General features: G+C 37.0%; 2 protein-coding genes across 5 annotated transcripts; both read right to left on the bottom strand.

Moving 5' to 3' along the window:
• Window positions 1-650: 650 nt before the first annotated feature.
• LOC122536281 (U3 small nucleolar ribonucleoprotein protein MPP10) lies at window positions 651-2,988 on the bottom strand. Of its 2 annotated transcripts, XM_043668517.1 has the most exons (5): window positions 2,814-2,988; window positions 2,080-2,739; window positions 1,344-2,013; window positions 1,150-1,258; window positions 651-1,063 (listed from the first exon to the last, which is right to left on the bottom strand). In XM_043668517.1, exons 1-5 carry the CDS (start codon window positions 2,888-2,890, stop codon window positions 693-695), a joined length of 1,887 nt encoding a protein of 628 aa, XP_043524452.1. In that variant the 5' UTR covers window positions 2,891-2,988; the 3' UTR covers window positions 651-692. The 2 variants fall into 2 exon arrangements, with proteins under 2 accessions (XP_043524452.1, XP_043524451.1); XM_043668516.1 differs by having other exon boundaries at window positions 1,344-2,739.
• A 6,526-nt stretch (window positions 2,989-9,514) lies between these two features.
• On the bottom strand, window positions 9,515-11,685 carry LOC122536283 (jerky protein homolog-like). Of its 3 annotated transcripts, none has more exons than XM_043668522.1 (3): window positions 10,930-11,682; window positions 10,581-10,651; window positions 9,518-10,504 (listed from the first exon to the last, which is right to left on the bottom strand). In XM_043668522.1, the coding sequence occupies exon 3, from the start codon at window positions 10,500-10,502 to the stop codon at window positions 9,765-9,767; it is 738 nt and encodes a 245-aa protein (XP_043524457.1). In that variant the 5' UTR covers window positions 10,503-10,504; window positions 10,581-10,651; window positions 10,930-11,682; the 3' UTR covers window positions 9,518-9,764. The 3 variants fall into 3 exon arrangements, with proteins under 3 accessions (XP_043524459.1, XP_043524457.1, XP_043524458.1); XM_043668523.1 differs by having other exon boundaries at window positions 11,002-11,682; XM_043668524.1 differs by lacking the exon at window positions 10,581-10,651 and having other exon boundaries at window positions 9,515-10,504; window positions 11,002-11,685.
• Window positions 11,686-19,072: the final 7,387 nt, after the last annotated feature.

Below are 19,072 nucleotides of genomic sequence, written 5' to 3'. Positions count from 1 at the left end.
TATCGTTAGATTTCTAAGATTAGCTTAATTATTTTAATTTAGATCTTTGTAATTATAAATAGTGCAATCGTCAAAATCGACGCTGAAAGGAAAGCATTGTTTGAACTCAACAGTGATGTACAAAAAAAAAAATTATATGTAATCCACTTTGCTTCTCTGTGCAAAACAAAAAAGCAGAAACACCATTTTTAGATATTTCTAAAGAAAAATATAGATAACGTTACACATACGAAAACATAATTGCATTTATAAGTAACCACGTGTGATTTAGTGCATTGTAGATGTACATGTCTAGCAAATTCTTATTAAGTAGATCAAAGGAACAGTTGCAGCATATCATGATGAATTGGGAACATTTGTCACTAATATATATAAAAATTTACATTACACCTATAATTCTTTTTAATCATCCTTTGTCGAAAGTAGCTACGATTATTGACAATAATTAACATATTGAAGTCGACGAAGGCATCAATATGTATAACGCAAATAACTGATTAAACTTCGAAACATATTTCTGATTATATTCTATAATCCTTTCTCCTCTATTATTTGAAATCTATTATTTGAATATTTCTTATTGTTCTGTCCAAACGAAAGTAAAATAAATCCTAGGGACGACTTAGGGGCAGGCTAAAAATCAAACGTTATACAACATTTTTAACTTGTATTTAAATAACTTTGTACAAAAATTATAATTTTAATTTTATCGCAGATAAAACATTTTTCTGTTTCTTCGAGCCATCAGTATCAGTCTTTGCTTTAATGTGACTCTTCACTTCATCTTGTAGTTGATTAAAGAAGGCTGTAGAGGATTTGGGAGCTTTTAAACTTGACTCGTCCATTTTTATGATATTTCGATTTTTGCTCAATTTCTTTGCCAACTCTTGCGCCTTTTCTTTCTTATATTTCTTAGCAACGCCTGGTTTAAGCGCATTTAATTTCTCCTTTTGCTCCATGGCTTCTTTTCTAGCATGTTGTCTCATCTTCTTACGTCTTCGTTCTCGTTTCATATCTGTTTTGGTTCTTTCCGTCTTACCAATCATATCACCTCGTGGTTTAGCTTTAAAAAAGAAATAAAGATCATAATTAAATACTGTAATTACAAAAAATTTTTTAAACGTGCGAAATTTTTTGTAGACAATATACCTTTAATTTCTTCTGGTGCTAATAAAGCAGCATCGCTCAGTCCAACTGGAGCCACTTCTTCCATGTTGATTGCAGGCATATTATTAATCACTCTAATCTCCGGTTTGACCTTAGAAAAAAATGTGTAACATTAATTATTGACTAAATAAAATTTATAAAATTTATAAAATTTTTTAAATATTACAATCTCTTACCAGTCTTGGAGTGAAGTGGAAATTGGACAAAGCATCCAACTTGAAGAACAAGGAATTCATCATTTCACGAACTTCTGTATGCAACTTTGGTTCTTCCTCTTCTTTCTCATTGTTATCTGGATTTAATGCTTCCTTCTGTCTAAGGTACTCATTTTCGTATATTTGAGATAAACTTTCTTTACTTTTTTCCTGATTCAAGATCAATTTCTTCTTATATTCCAATGGAGTCTCAACTGGTTTAAACTTCTTCTCAACATCATCCCAAGCTTTATCTTTTATTCTTTGTTTAATTATATCTTCTAGTTTTAATGTTGTTTGCTCAGTAATTACAGGGGCAGGTCTGGTTGTAATATCAAATTCTACAAATTCCTCCAGCAAGGAATTTTGCGGTCTGTTTGTTGCAGTGACTTCACCTTTCAGTTGCCAAGGTTTGTCACTTATAGCTTCCTTTTCCAACTTTTCAATCTTTGTTTTTAATCTTTCTTGGCGCATTTCTAAGGAAGATTTAACTTCTGTATTTTCTTTCAACTTCATATTCTTACTTTCTAAACTATCTGACTCATCAGAGTCATTCGTAAGGTTAAACGTAACCTTTTTCTTGGAAGACTTTTGATCTTCTATTTCACTATCTATATCCATTTCATTATCCGAATTACTATCATTATCTAGTAATTCATTATCCAAATTACTATCATTATCTAGTGATTCATTATCTGAATTACTATCATTATCTAATGATTCATTATCCTCAGACCTTTTACGCTTGTGTTGTATGGAATTATTAGATTCTTCTTCACCTTCACTCTGTGGACTATCGAAGAAATCTGCATACTTCAACAGTTCTGCCTTCTCAATTTTGTCATCATTATCATCAGAAAAATCATTGAACAAATCTACAGATTCATCGTCAGAATTTTCTTCGTTCCTTACATTCTGTTTTTCTTTCCTTTCTTCTTTCGTTAGGTACTCATCTAACTCTTCCAATTTAAAAAACTTATCATCCACTATAGATGATTTCTTTCTTCTTCTCTTTAAATCTTTCTTCTGTTTTAAATTACTTTTTAGTTCTTCCTCATTGTCATCAGTTTCCTTAGTCATTTTCTCTGTGTCCTCTGGTAGATCTTCATTATTTTGTTCAGGTACAGACTTCAATTTAGTTGTACTGACTGGTAGCTTGAACGCTTTGGTTTTGGCTAGTAGTTTAGAAACACCACCAATTAAGTGGTCAAGTTCGCCCTCGTTTTGTAATTCAATTTGCTGCCAGATCTGCTCTTCGTCAAAACCTTCTGTAACAAGCTCCGGCAAGGCATTCGTGTTTCTTTGCGATTCCCGTTTCGTAAAGTCGTATAAATGCTTTAAGGAATTTTTAAAATCCAGAGCAACACCATTTTGAACGCTATAGACAAAATTATTGTTACTGTTATAAAGTTAAACGCAGGTTAAGAACGAAGAATTGAGATTTGTACTTACGTTAAAAATTGTTCAGGTTTTTTAGTATTATTATCAACAGCACTTAAAATGCTATTAAATATTTCTATACCAGCCATTGTGTATATTTACATTTAACTTAGAATTAACGAAAAATTATACAACTGATAGGGTTATTCTCTTTATGATCAAATACCATTAGTGTATTATGGTTACAAGCAGTGTTGCCACCTGTGTAACGAATATGGAATAGGACGTGAGTAATATAGTAGGGAATAATAAAGTTTTGATTAATAACTTCTACTTTAATTCCGAATTTTTTCGATACATTTGAGTTATATTTTGTGAATAAATGATAGTATATACATTGGTGTCCATACATTTACAATAATAATAATTACAGATTCGAAAACTTGAATTGCAATATTGGCGCGGGCTGATGACCAATTATCAGAGGTTAAACGTAGTGTCACGGTACGTTCCTAGATGGCAAGACTCGTTCGATGGCCACCGGAGCGTCGCCGGTCCATGCAAAATGACCTGGTGGGGCATTCGTGAAGGAACTTCTGGAGCGCTGGGGGTGGGAGGCGGGAACCGTCGGAGAAACGCTCGGAGTTCGAAGCCGCAAACGCATTGGCGCAGACCTCGGTACGGTTCGCGTGACACGCTACCGCCAGCACGAAGTTGAGGCGTGTTTTTCTGAGTTTTGTACCGTGTGCGCGTGTGTTTATGAAACCTCGCAACAACGGACCAAACACCTAGGTGTACGCATTCTAGTGGATACAGTGTGCTTGGAAAGTGTGTTTGACACAAGTGCGTTCTCACGGAATTTCCAGGCGCTTTTGCTCCAGGTTTTGGATAAGCTTCGTACACACGTCGAAAGTACGTATGTATACAGTTGACAGACCGTTATTTACCTATCCCGTGTAGTTTATCGAACGATCTGATCGAATGACGAACCGTTCGATTTACATATATACGCATTGGAACGAGATTTTCTAAATTTCGTACGATAGTTCGCAATTTATTACGAACGCCGTCTAGCCAGATTGAGACTCCGAGTTTGTTTATTGTCCTCGAGGTCTGTGTGGTCGGCAAACAGAAAGTTTACGCGCGAAAAGGTCGATGGGTCACGTGGGATATTTCGTGTAACGTAGAGAATCTACTAATCCACTTCAACGACAGAAAAAGTCGTCTCGCGTGCGAAAGTCCTTGCCCCTGTGAGGGGCTTTCTTTCGTCATAACATAACTGGAATCTTTGCGAACTCGTCGCACTGACCGAAAGGTTATCCTTGATCTTTTCGAGATTAGCCATGACGGGTGTTGCGTTTATTTGAATTCGCCTTTTTCGAATATGCGTCCCCCCTTTGCGTTACCATGTTTGGTTGGTACTTCTTAGAAATATCGTATACAAAAATAATTACTTTTTCCTATTAATTGAAAGAATACTATCCTTTGATCCGATCCAGCAATATTTTTCGAAAAGTTCTGAAGTGTGAGGAAAATAACAAGAAATTGCTATTAAGATGGATTATGTCTCCTAACATTAGACCCTTTAAAAGTAAGATTGAAAATCCTTTTCTTTATTGAAGAATCGTATAAAAATTTGAAGCACATAAAGTTAAAAGAATTTTGGAGAGAATTATAAAGGCTGAACATACTTGGGAATCGTGCGAAAAGTATTGAAATATTTTATCATTCTTCGTTTCATTCACATTCTCAATCTCATCTCTCAAGAATCTTTTTCTTCTAATCCTTAAATGATGACGTATACGTTATTTATACCACAATTACTAATTTCAAAGAAATTTTCCTCTACATCATTTAATCTTTTTATTATTTTTATTACTGTACATGTAGTAGGTATACAATATTTAAAAGTTTTTACTGTTTCAAGTATCTTTTTCTTCAAGCATCAATTCTCCGCTTGAAAGTAATGGCGGTGTTTTTAAATTTCGCGCACTTTTATATCGTGTATTTTAAATTTCGATTTGACGAATTTCATCGGTAAAAAAAAATCGATATCGATTTCTCCCCCAAGATGTCTCCACTACCATCATCCCTCACCACTTAAAAGGCGTTATCACATCTGCGTTTGTGTTATGACCGAGGATTATGCAAGATTAGGACTAAATTCAGAGGTTATGGTTGCTCATAAATTCTCTATACACGTTTTGTATCGTCAAGCACGAAAATGATCAATCAGATCAGTTGAACATTCTATTCGTACATTTTGCTTCAAGAAAACTCTAATTATTCTAATTTCATACTTGCATAAAGGTAGCTTGGTACCTTTCTTGGAGCTTCCTCTTCCTGGGGATATTCTACATCTCTTTATTCCCATGTGCAATGATCTACGCGTAAATTCATTCTGTTACGAGGTCAGAATTCCTCGCGGAGAACTGGTCGTTTGCAAAGGTCGCTCGACGGACAGCTGGAAAACCGCGCGCGCGCATGCGTACGTGTACTGTACACAAGGGATACCGGTGGAGATTTTCCTTTTCCCTCCGCGGTCGGAGCAAGTTTCTCTGTTGGAAGCGAACGATCATAACGGGGCGCTGGCGTCGTTGCACGTGAAATTGGAGCGGACTTCGATCCTTTCCCGAACGGTACCCGGCATTTGATCAGAGCCTTAGCCCCTGCGTTCCACGAGGAAATAATATTACGCGCGCCGCCGCCGCGCCGTATTGCCTAGAGTTTCTAATGAGCCCCTCCAATACTCGGTCCGTTCCTCTACTACACGAATACCGTAATTCTCAATGGATATCGTTCTTTTCTCTCTCTCTCTCTCTCTCTCTCTCTCTCCCTCTCTTTCATTGCCTCCCTTTCTCAAGAGTCGTTTTTCTTCCCTCCATCACGCGGCCTTCTCCCTTTACTTCTACCAGCCGTGCTTTTCTCGTTCCCTCTACTCCCCGCCAGTGGTTCCTTTCGATGCGCGTCTCGCGGGCGAAAGTCGTGTATGTGAAGCGATGGGAATAACCGTTCTTGCGTTAATTTGTTTGAAATTGCAATATGAGAGAAGAATATATGTCGAAGAATCATCATTTATTTTAATTAAGGTTAAGTAGTTGATCAATTCATTTCTATGTATTATGAGAATTTATATGGCACGATATATATATATGAGATAAGAGGTTATCCTACATGCAGAAGTAAATAAACAATCGGTAGACTTAAGCTTCGATTTCAAAGACACTAAATTTAAGAACGTGTCAAGTATATGTGCAAAAATATAGTTAATTGCGAATGGACAATGGTGTCACGTGCTGTGAGCTAGGTTAGAAGATTATGCATATGAATGTGAAATGTAAATACGTACATGAAAATCAGTTTTAAATGTGTCATTCTTTGATTTATTTTTTTATTTAAATACGTAGAATAGAAAATCTTACATGAATAAAATCTATACGAATAAAATCATGCATATCGAAAATATAAATATGTTATGTCTATTTAAATACGTAGAATAGAAAATCTTATATGAATAAAATCTATACGAATAAAATCATGCATATCGAAAATATAAATATGTTATGTAACCAAAATGAACGCTTTTATCTTGTCCTTTGATGAAATTAACAAATACTGTTTGTTATAAAGACGTCGCTTGTTGGAAAGAAACGCAGATTACGAAATGATGTAAATTTTTAAACACATTGAGATAACGCCAGGAGAAATTATCGAATTAAGAGAAGAAAAAAAAATAATTTTATTTCCAAAACATCATGTTTACGCGACACCGGCTGATTTAATTAAAATAGAATCTAAAAATATCCGGTCAGGCTGCTCATTAGTATGCAATGTAAACACCCGTTATAGATTAAGTATCGTCTGGTGAGTTCATTTGTTCAAGGATTTTACCGCTCGAAATCGTTTCAAGGTCACACTTGCTAAACACTCGAATTTCGTCAAACATAACCTGCAAATAAATTTATCATAGAAACAGAATGAAGAATTTTTCGAAGATCAGAGCATTCTGTCGATATCGAACAAATGAATATTATATCGTTCCCATCGCTAGCCAACGTTAGCCGGAGTATTACCAATGAAACGTACGTTTCTCATGCGTGCGCGCGCGCGCGCACACACACGTTTTCTGGGGGAGTTGCTGGACCGCTCTCAAAGTCCCCCTTTTCTCCCTCCTTTTCTTCGTTGCGACCGCGCGGACGAAGAAGATAAGAGGAGGAAGAGAGAAAGAGAGAGACAGAGAGAGATAGAAAGAAAGATCCTTGGCGAGTCCTGGAACCCAAGACTCGAGACGCGAGCGAACAAGCCGAGACTCCGGTTACAGACTTCAAGGCTTAACGTGTACTCCCGCGTTCCGTCAATCGTGGATTTACGAACGACCACGGTGAAAAAGAAAAAAAAAAAATTCTTGCGTGCAATGTGTTATTGTACCGACTCAAGTATCCCCATTACCGCAACCTGTTTCAGGCTACACATGATGGCCGGGTATCGTGTCCCCATGCTTTCCTATACAATTAGGGAAAACTAGGAATTTAGGATGCATGAATGAGGAAATGTGGGACAGCAGTGGCTCCCGCCTCTCTTATTCAAAGTTAACAGCATTAATTATACGTTGAGTCGCTTTTGAAAGTTTCTTTCGAACAGTATTTAATTTAGATTTTAAGAGTATTTAATTAAGGAAAACACGTTTGTTTGACTTGAAAGCTTTCGTAGAGCTACGTAGAGCGGGTACAGTTTCTTTCAAATTTGATGTTCAATTTTGCGTAGAACTCCGGCAAGCTGTTGTTTTCACCGGTGTAAGACGCAAATGATGAACACAGACGACGAGTGATGAAGAAGGAGAGATTTTGGTCGTACATCTTAAACGACATCTCTCATTGGCGTAATTAGTTGTAAGCCCCCCCCCTATACGTGACTCGCCGAGATGCGTCGACGGAATACGATATGAAGAAACGGAGTTTTATCTGGCGCGTACACGCGATCGGACTCCTCTAGCAGACGGCCACGGCGCGACGGTGAATGTAAAACTGCCAGAACGCATGCAGGAATGTAGATTTTTCTTGTCGACTTTCTACGTGCCTCTGACGTCACCACGGGGGGGGGGGCACTGTCAAATGCAGTAGAGGGGCGTTTAAAAAATTGGAGGTCAGACCCTCTATTTTTTGACAAAATTTAATTGAATCAAATGCGATAATAATTAATGAATAGCAAATAAGGCAGCGAAAGAGAGAGAGAGAGAGAGAGAGAGAGAGAGAGAGAGAGAGAGAGAGAGAAACAGAGAAAGAGAGAGGGGGGCATTAAAAGAGAACAAGCGAACAGGCGTTTATTATCCCGTGTAATTAATGCAGGAATGACGATAAGATAGAGGAATAAATAGTTCTCGATTGGCTGGCTGTAACACTACTATCTTTGACCCGGTAGCGTGAAATCATTATTCAATGCCTATTGTCGACAGTAACTTCGAAGGACAACCTCAACAATGCAAGAAAATCGAAAAGATTTTGCCATAGGATTTTTTCTAATGTTTCCATTAGAATTGCATTCTTGCACCCTCGCATTCCATTTCTCGGTTTTCAAGAGATGTCTTGAAATTTGAATTGAATTTCGTTGCTTTTCATCGAGCAAAAAAGCGTATCCACCTCGGTCAGCGACCTCGCTTAAATTTCACCGCTCAAGCCAGTGAAACGTAATTCATTGTAATTCGATGTATCTTCTCCTACGATCGAACAGAACAAAATTATATCAACCGGGGTCTCATTTCACTTTTCACCGCTCATTTCACTTTACGAGTACATGTATATTTCGTTATTCTGTTTCCCACTTAATGGCGTCTTCACGGCGTATTTAACAGCTCGTTCACAGTGCCCTGAAAAAGCATACTTCCCTTCGTGCTATCAATACATAAGCAGTGTACATAGCCCTCTTTTAGGTACTTACAAGTGTCGTTCGCTTCAAGCTGTACATGCTGTATAGGGTTTCGTTCCTTACACAATCGTCATCTTTCATAAACCGTTTATTTTTTTATACTTTCATTTCCGTTTTTGCTTATCCCGATAATACTTCCTTACTTGACCTATCTTCCTAAAAAAAATGCGTTTGAGACAATTGTCAGGAAAAAGGTGAATAATTCCTCTCGCATAATTTCCCTAAATATTTTTCTCGCATAGCAGTGATGTAATGGCCTGTATCGATTTCCGCTCGAGATGGCATACAAATCTGCAGCCCTCCTCATCGTCTAACGGTGAATTAGCAGCTTCGCCATTGCCGCGAGTACGTGCAACGCAATTTTGCTGAAATTCAATGGCCCATTAGAAAGGCATAGGCAAGACTTCTTGGAAATTCGCCGAGCGAATCAGAGCGACGAAGCGGAAACTGGAATCGCCGCAATTCCATCGAGATCTTCCGATTTCAATGCTCGATATAGATGATGGAATGTGATTTAAAAAAAAAAAAAAAAAAAGAAAGGCCGAGAAGGATATTAAATTATCATTGAGACGATTAGATAACCATCGAGGAAATAATTGGATTAGGCGAAGTGAATTGGTTGGCTGATAGAAAATAGTTTGATTACGCGAAAAATGATGAAGTTTACTGAATACAGAATGTACTTAGAATACAAAACTACTTAGTCTGTTACAGACAATTAGTGTACAATCAATTGACGTATTATTTTTTAATTGAGATGATTATTTTCTCTTTTATCATTTAATACAGTTTCTCTATATTTTTTAAATAAGGAATAAGAGGGAATTTGAATTCCTTGAATGATAGGTTTAAGAAAAATTACATTTGCCTGATAAAAATATCCTTTCTATGTATTTAAGGACAAATCCAAATTAATCTTGGAGTAAACACCAATAAATTCGTCTACAAATTTGCATACGTGAGAACTGATGCTCAGTGTACAATTTTTGGTAGATCAACGGTAAAAAAATATTATATATTTACAGAATTTATTTACATTAGAAAAATTAGATGGTAGAAAGGTATATATACACAAATTATTACTATAAACTAGTGGCAGTGTTATTTAATAAAATCAGCGGTTTCCTTTTTCAGAGTCAGCAAATATTTCTTTGATGTACAGTCACGTAAACGTCTCAGGGTCATTATTTCATTCTCTAAGGTGTCACTTTGTTGCTCAAAATAGGTAATCAGTTTCTCTAACATTTCCTTCGCTTCAAGGTGATTTACACCTGTTGCTTCTTGATCACATCTATCATTGAAAGAGTCTTGAATGACTTCTTCATCTTGAGTGGATAAACATACAGTCACAATGTTATCTTCTAATAATAATCGATCTGAACTGTCATTAGTAATAGCATCCTCCAATAAACTTTCACTACAGAGGGTTAATCTTATACCATGCCTAGCTTTCCATCTTCCTAGCCATCCTACACTTGCTGTGAAAGTAGGATCACCACCTAATTTCTTATTAAGGCTGAGGGCCTTTTTTCTAAGGATAGGTCCTGACACAGGAACGCCATTCTCACGTTCTTGTATGTACCACACATATAGTGCATCATCCAGTGTTACATTCTTTGCTTTTTTAATTGTTCCTCTATTACCCAAGCTATCTCTAGAAACCATCTTGGCACAAAAGTCTTCAATCTCTTTTCTGTTTTTTTTCCAATCAGAGACAGTAGATGTTCCTACTCCTAAATCAATAGCCACACTTTTCAGTGGCTCACCTTTATCGATTCTGTATAAAGCTTCTAACTTCTTTGCCATGGTGACAATGACTTTTTTCCTTTTCCCTGACATGCCTGTAAATATCAAGGATATTAAAGGAATGTAGTACGATCCAAAGACAAAGTAAAATTTTATGTAGTATTAACCTACTTGTAGCATTTCTACTTGAGGCATACTGATTAATCACATTAGCATGGTAATACAATCAGTGAAGAATCTCTCTGTTGGACCAATTGTGAACATATTAAAGAATTTGTAAGTTTCAAGAAATAGTATTACTCTGAACTAGTAATATTCATTACTATTAAGTGTTTGTGTTTTTAAAATTGTTAGTGAAAAAACACAAACTATGAATGATAAAATAAAGCGATAAACTATCTTTTCTTTAAGAAACTTTTAATCAACATTTCAATAAATTCTTGTGACTTTCAATAAATATTCAAACTGTATTCTTTTATGACTTAATAAATGAGAAAATTTATAGGTTATGTCGTCTAACCTCGTTTCGACTGCTCGTATTTATCGATAAAAATCGAACAAACAACGAGGTAATTTTGAAACTTCAACTCACTTCAAGCGAGACTCAATTATTTGTGCAATACTGTCATATTTGAATTCCCACTCAAAATCTCATTTAAACAGCTCACTGATAGGAAAAGAACATTTCGATCGCGACGTCCTCTGGCGCTTACAATTAGGAGCATAAAAAAAATGTTATCAAAGAAAAAGGTTAATCAAAATTTCAAAATACACTGGGTGGCTGTAATCGATTCGTATAGGCATAATACTTTAGTAATCTCAGATTAAACTCCGAGTCGCTCCTTATCAATAAAATGAAAGATCCCCCTGTATCGAAGAGTCAACAAATTTTGTTTGACAAGACGACTCATCGAAATTCGTATCACTCGTTCGAAGCGCTTTTGGATATACTGAATTCGTATTGTATTCGCATACAATAGGGTGGCGTGAATTCCACGATGAATTCGTGCGTCCAACTTAAGAATGAAAGGTAGCCTAATGTGGCACGTGAGAGTTTACGCGAAAGTTACTACAAAAGGCATCGCAGAGCCACGCTATTACGTGGACGAGGAACGCGAAACATCAGTGATGTTTACGACTAAATGATGCACGTATATCCATCTTCTGTGAAATAACACGTTCTATTCGTTCTTGATAATACATATGTAGGTAATACATATGTAGGTAAACCGATATGCAAGTTATAATGTACCGTGCATAGCGTGGGATGTAGGAAACATAGCGGGTAAATGGAAAATGTCCAGATATACAGGATGTCCAACTAGTGGTACTAGCGTACGAGTAGTGAAAACTAGATGATTCTACGTGAAAAAGGAAGAATAACATTTTTTTTCACGAGAGCCTTCGTTTTCGAGGAAAAATCGAGTTTGAAAGTTTATCAAGTACATTTGAATTGAGCAGAAAATAATCAATAGATCATTCTACGTGCGAAAATAAGTAAAAACTGTAGAGCAAAATTTTATTTTTTCTTTAACCTTTTACTTTTTAGTTATGGAACCAGTTACCCTGTATATTTCACAATAGCAGGTGAAAGACTGTTATACATTCTTTAAAATATTTTTTTGAAATTTAATTCAGGCATATATATATATATATATATATATATATATATATATATATATATATGTTTGTTGAAATGAATATTGGAAGATTTTGCAATTAGTGGATTCCGAGACAAGTCTTATAATCCTGAAGACCAGATGGTCAATGAAAAATTGGCGCGAACAATTTGTGAAACATTAGTTTCCTCACATCTTTGGAGATCGAGAACATAGATAATATGTAATTCGTTGTTCAATTTGCACCGTGAAAGTTATAATCTAACAATTAACGTCCGCAGGAAACCGAATGACTCACTAACGTCTTGCGATCGAAGGTATCTTGCGCGAACTTTTTGAAAGACAAGTTGTTATTAATTCGATCTATCAGATTGAAATGGTTTTTTTTTTTTTTTTTTTTGTTCAATGGTTAATGTCAGTGACATCGTGTGGAGAACGATGCAAGGTAATTATTTCTCCTTCCGTGATTATCGTAATAAGTACTTACTTAGATTCGTATGGCCAACAGCGAGGTTGTTGTTTCTTCATCGAGCAAGAACTTGAGCCATAAATGGGTCATTGTGCAAATGTTACCGATTCTCTTGCAATTTTTCATTTGAAAAAAAAAGATGCACGCCTTTCTTGACTCATAAATTTAAGAATTTGAAATAACTTTGGAATTTTTAACCTCTTGCGCTGGAAATGACGCACGTCGAGAATATTTCGCCCAAAATTGCAATATTTTCACAGTTTTAAATACATTGAAATATAACTCAGGCAAAACAAATAATAAATTTATTACTTCTTAGTAATTTCCATCCAGCGACGAGTTCAAAAAAAGAAGACGAATTATTGTATACGGTTCGGTCGCTCGTTATGGTCCGCAATCAGTGGTTAACCTCAAAATTGTAACATTTCCTCAATTTTAAGTGTATTTAAGTAAAACTAAAATAGGCAAAGCAAATAATAAATTTATTGTTAGTAATTTCTATCCAGCGATATACCAACAAGTTCGAAGAAGAAGACGAATTATTGTATACGGTTTGGTCACTCGTTATGGTCCGCGAATCGGTTACTAGCGCAAGAGGTTAAATTTCTGAAATCTCGAAGTTTTTGAATTCGCAAATTTCTGGGCGTTGAAATGCTGTAATTTTTAAACTTTCAGGTCCATAAGATTTTTCAGTGTCTCAGTAATTGATGACTCGACGCAAAAGGAACGTAACGAATCTATGGAAAAAAAAAAAAATTACAGCGTTTCACGCGGCATGGCGGCGCCATTTTTGTCGAGCTTGCGACGCCCGATTACGCCGAGAAATTGAAATTAAATGACGACATGTGTGTACTTCCGAGAAACTAATGATGTCATCTGGATTAACGAACTGTCATCCAGTTAAATAAATTACGGCTCGTTCGCGGCGGAGCATTTCGCAATTATGTAAATAATATCGGAGCTACGCTCGCTCTAATCCACTTGCGGAAAATTGGTATTTCGCAGACGAGCGCTGGAATATAGTTGTAGCGCCTTAACCACCTGGAATAGAAACGACAAAGCTAATCGTCTTACAATCAACGATTAGTGGTTTTGATAATTAGTTTTGATAATGATGAGAATAATCAGCCGCAGACCGCATAGTTTTGAAATGGTTGTGCAAACCGTGGATATAATCGTGGATTTTTGTCCTCGCTGCTAGCTTATCGGTAGATGATGGTTCAATTTCAGCGACGATTTGTTCGATGAATAGATTTCGAGAAGTGATTTCATTTCTAAATCAAACGCGAATTACGTCAAACGTCGTGGTTATCTCTTATTTCATCAGAAAGATGAAGTAATAACAAATATCACTATATTATCGGGGATGAAACGTTGTTAGTTCGATAATATTATTGAATTTGTTTAGCGATTGTACGACTCGACGTTCTTTTTTCGAGAAAATTTTTTAAGAAACAAAAGTGCCTTGTATGTATTTGGTATCTTACACGTTCATTCGCATTGTTCCACTTACTATAATACAGAAACATTTCCGGCAATGTGTTTTTCCTCTTCAGTGAATTCTAATTTCACTGTAGAGATACTATGCAAAAGAGGAACGAAAATATCTTGTCAAAATAAAACAACAGCTTCGTTAAATTACAACGACTCAATATAGAATATCTGAAAGAAATGTCAGCACGTTAATGTTATTCTTGCGTGTGTCCCACGTGTTGTACGTCTTCATTAAAGAAAAACAAATGCCCTGTTTCATAAATCCGTACAGATGACGCTAAATGACACTGTAAACTCACGTTACGTTACATTATCCTACAAGTTCTTAATCAAAATTAATCCTCACAATCAGTAGCCTCTTTAAAGCACACTTACACATTCCACACTCGCCGCGAATAAATTAAAAAAGAAGAGAAAGAAAAGAGGATCGAACGCCGGAGATATGTTCTATCAGATAATCTACATAATGACCCTGAACCATTAAATTCACGGTCGAAATGATAGTTGGCTGGCAACAAGTGCCACTGAAAAACGTGGCCGTCGAAGCGGGTCGTTCCGGCCAAATATAGGCATGTCGTCATATCTGTCGTTTGAACTTGGTGTAAAACGCTTGCCACACATCCTTTATTTCTTTTTCACTTGGCCGTGTATACTACGCGTATACTACGCCGGATGAATGTTTGCCCAAGCTATCAGTGTCAATAGAGCGTCGGGTGTCTCTTTTCGAGCTGACTCTGAGCGGAGGGGCGAGAGGACGAGCCTCGATAATAATACGGCTCAAATTTCACCTGGTCTCTTTTGCCACGGTCTTCTCCAAGAGCTGTCGCCGTCGTTGCGTATACCGCATTTCCGGGGCAATTTGCGTGCTTCCTGGCACTAATCGGGCAATATTCTACGCAAGCTCGTCGAACGCCTTTTATCTCCATGCTTTCTTCGTTCGATCACTCGCAGCAACATTTCTTGGCAACTTTCTTTTTTATTTGTCATTCGACAAATTGAGAACGATTCGAAGAGAAACAAGGAGGGAAAAGTATCGTCTGTATTTCGCTCGAGGGGCTAAGGGGCACCAACATCTCCCTGCATCTTCCTCGGTAATAATTTTGGTGGTCGTCCGCTGAATATGCAAATTCAAAACGTCACGCGAGACACGACCGAAATTAGTGCGTTTAAATATACTGTCACGCATCCATCGAGGTCTTGCTGAAAACGTAATTGCCCGATAATTGAAATTTTAATTGCTCTTTCTATTATTCCATTTTTTGCCTGCGAAATTGAAACAAAATCTCCGCTTATTTCCTATTAAAGATACAATAAATTTCGATTGGAAATTTACGTTTAGCAATAATTGAACATAATGATTGAACGTTATTACATTTATAAGTAGTACGTATAATTCGAGATAAAAAAAAAATAACTTTTCGACGTGACTTGTGTTTTGAATCGATATCGGAGAGTTATCGGGCTTTTATCTATATAGACGTTGCTGCAATTCATCGAGGTGTTCCTGTAGCTGTAACGTGGCGCATGCAGCGTACTTCCTGTTGAATCTCGGCGAACTTCCTACTCGCTGTACGAATAAACGAGCTCGCGCGGTGGCTATATCGCAGCCCTGAAGCTGAACGATGAAAGCTGGCGCGAGTGAAAATTGACGTGCGCCGCGTGTAAACACGGAGGAGGAAGTAGTTAGCATTTCTAGAATTTGTAAATGCAATTAGTCTTGATGATGCGCGGAAAATCAGCGGGTGGCTCATCTTGGATTTCGTTTTACTTTCTCTCGCGGTGGCTCCCGTGAACGGACAACTGAAAGTAAATAATGACTGCATTGAACTTTAAGTTCGAGCACGATATATACATAATCAGTTTTAAAATTTTTACGTTACGAAGTAACAAACTGTGACAATTTGCATCAATGATAAATGTTGGAAAATGGAAGTAATAATCGAAGAAACGCGAGAAATTAGAGTTTAATAGTCAAGTGGCGGCGCTAGTGTCGCGTCGTTAGTTCAATTGAAAACGTTGAAAATATTTCTCGTCGTCAAAAATGTTCGAATATTGGTGTCATCGATGGAAGAAATAAGCAGCAGTAAGATGAATTCATAATTCATAACGTCACCGCCACTTTTGGTGGCATAATCGTCGCGACAGATCGACGTACGAAAATATTTGCCGCATTTATGACTTTATAAAGCAAGGTGTTGGTCATCTTTATCACTGATAAATTGGAATTCGTATCGAAGTATATTGAGATTCTGAATTATCGCAATATTCGAAGAAGAGTTATTTTAGGAAATTACGTGTTTCCACTCTGCTGTACGCCAATTTGACACTGTGCATTTATTTCGCGGAATAAAGTAAAAAAATATTTCACCGTGTGAAATTCAGAATAATAGTCAAAAATTTCACTATACGCTATTCCACGCGATACAAACGAGGGAACAGAACAATTCACCTTTTGTCAGTACATTCATGAGATTTTAGGAAGGATCTTTCATTTCCTGTCGCATTGACGAACGTTTCAACGATTCCTCGTATTCGAAGACGTTACATCAGAAGGTGACGACAAGTTAGAACTATAAAAATTTATTTGCCGAGCGTATCTCGCGACGTTTGGTCAGATCTTCGACTAGACTCAAGTGGCTCGTCTACAGCAAACACTGCTTTAATTTAAATTTCAGAGATGTCTACGGTATAAAAATTCCGCGTTAAGATTATCTTGTGTTTTCAGAATTGTTTCAATCGCTTCTGTTATAGTCACGCGTCTATCAATTAATGCAAATTTCATTCTAACTTTAAAACATACGTCGGTGCTCGACTGCATAATTGCGTCGTAGTTTATAAACGATCATCAAATGCATGCTTGATCCACGAGTGAATCACGTCTTGTTTGAATTCGTAAACATTCAAGTATTTTATTCAAGTTTCAAGTAATCGCGTTATTATTATCGGCATTGATTCTTTTAATTTTGAAAACTGAGAGGAAGAGAGAAAACAATTTCTTAACTTTATTATCAATTATTGTCGATATAATCAACCAACAACTTAATTTTTACACCATTGATAGGTACCTGCTTGTTCAAAAGTACATATTTGGCCATTTTCCGCAATTTGGCCTTTTTCGGCACAACAATTTCTTGACTTTATTATCAATTATTGTCGACATAATCAACCAACAACTTAATTTTTACGCCATTAATATAGGTACCTGCTTGTTCAAAAGTACATATTTGGCCATTTTCGGCAAAACTGTGCAATTACGAAATTGTAACATTACAATTTATGCACTGATACTGATTGTACGCTCGCGAAAAAAATAGAAAAGATATGCGCTCGTATACTTATTGTTAGCGTTACGGACACAACACACTCGCATTACGCGATAAGAATCCTGACAGCCAGTGGTCTCGTGCTAAAAGCTGAATCAGTTCGTCGTTGCCGTTCGTGAACGTCCAAACGTTCTTAATTCCTCTTCCTCTCGTTCGAATTTTCAGACACAGTGCTCGTCAATTTTTTTTTTTTTCTTTTATACAAAACTGTACCGAAAGAAGCCATGAAAACGGACCAGTGGATCGACGGCCATTGAGAAACAAAAAAGGATAACCATGTCGCGCAGCTATTCTTACGGTACGTTGAATTTAGCCAGTGGTGTAATTCAATTTGCGAATCAATGAGTCGTAAACTGTAGATAAAAGATCGTACTCGAGTTTTTAACGAAGTTTTTATTTGGTGGCCGTTGTGTAGGATTAGCCGTTGATTGGTTAGAAAGCCCTTTATCTTTTTACGTAAGGAATTAAGAACGCTGTCCAGCATGCGTTTTATGGTGGAGGATAGAGATGGATTATTTATCAAAGTCTTGTCACGCGTTCCGTGTAATTAGTCTTTCGTCGACTTGGCGATCGTTTAATTTAATCGATCGTGTTTTTAATCGGTGACCGCTGTCTCGTGTCGTGTTTGCAACAACTTTTTGGTCTACTTTCAGGTACACATGTTTGTCCAGCGTAGTTGATCGATTTATCGAATAAGCTTTAATGAAATTTTCTAAAGCGAAGACAGATAATGAACAATTCTGCTGTGAATTGTTTAAAGAAGAAAACAAGTATCTTCTGCAATCGTCCTTGCTCGCTATCTCTCCCGTATCTAATCTCTCGGTTCTCCAAAAATTATTCTATCCGACACTCGAACCAACTTCCTGGAAAAATCGTAACAGTACACAGAGCAAGTTCAGAAGTATTATTGCATAGAAGCGGTTTACTCGAGACCACGAACGGACAAACGGTGGTGGTGTAGTCGTGTTTGCAGTTTGCAGACGTTACGCTCGAGGAATCCGCAAGCGTCCATACAGGCGCGCGCGCGCGTGTTACAATCGCGTTACATGGTTTCCAACGGCTTAGAAAACGCGACGAGACAGAGCTTCAGACAGAGACAGAGGGCTCAGGCACTCTAATCAAATCTCTACCTCGTGTTACCTGCTTGTCATTGCCCTCTCGGTTTTGCACGCTTTTCAGCGCGAACACCGACTAACCTATAAGCTTGCTGTTCCCCTTCATTCGCGTGGACGCTACGCTTTTTACGTACGAACGTCGCTTGACGTTTTCGCTTGGCCTTCAGAACGATAAAAAGTTCCTCGTTCCTAGCCTCTTGTGCTGGAACATTTGGCCGAAAATTGCAATATTTTCACAGTTTTAAGTATGTCGAAATATAAGTAATCTCTATCCAGTGATATATCGATAAATTCAAAAAAGAAGACGAATTATTGTATACGGTTTGGTCACTCGTTATGGTCCGCAATCAGTTGCCAGCGCAATTGGTTAACCTCGAAATTGTGATATTTCCACAATTTTAAGTGTATTTAAGTAAAACTAAAATAGGCAAAGCAAATAATAATAATATTTATTACTTCTTAGTAATTTCTATACAGTGATACATCGATGAATTCGAAAGGAAGGCGAATTACTTTATACGGTTTGGTCACTCGTTATGGTCCGCAATCAGTTGCCAGCGCAATTGGTTAACCTCAAAATTGTGATATTTCCACAGTTTTAAGTGTATTTAAGTAAAACTAAAATAGGCAAAGCAAATAATAA

The sequence above is a fragment of the Frieseomelitta varia genome, unplaced genomic scaffold (assembly GCF_011392965.1).
Source record: "Frieseomelitta varia isolate USP_RPSP 00005682 unplaced genomic scaffold, Fvar_1.2 scaffold_817, whole genome shotgun sequence".
Classification (NCBI taxonomy): Eukaryota; Metazoa; Arthropoda; class Insecta; order Hymenoptera; family Apidae; genus Frieseomelitta; species Frieseomelitta varia.
Note: the sequence above shows the minus strand (reverse complement) of the source record. Positions and strands in the feature narration are given on the sequence as shown.

Excerpts from the sequence above, each read along its gene's own strand:
- LOC122536281 (XM_043668516.1), bottom strand. The coding sequence starts at position 2,890 with ATGGCTGGTATAGAAATATTTAATAGCATTTTAAGTGCTGTTGATAAT. Across the intron at positions 2,740-2,813 it reads AAACCTGAACAATTTTTAAC|CGTTCAAAATGGTGTTGCTC; the intron begins GTAAGTACAAAT and ends TTTTGTCTATAG. Across the intron at positions 1,259-1,343 it reads TCCACTTCACTCCAAGACTG|GTCAAACCGGAGATTAGAGT; the intron begins GTAAGAGATTGT and ends TTTTTTTCTAAG.
- LOC122536283 (XM_043668524.1), bottom strand. The coding sequence starts at position 10,502 with ATGTCAGGGAAAAGGAAAAAAGTCATTGTCACCATGGCAAAGAAGTTA.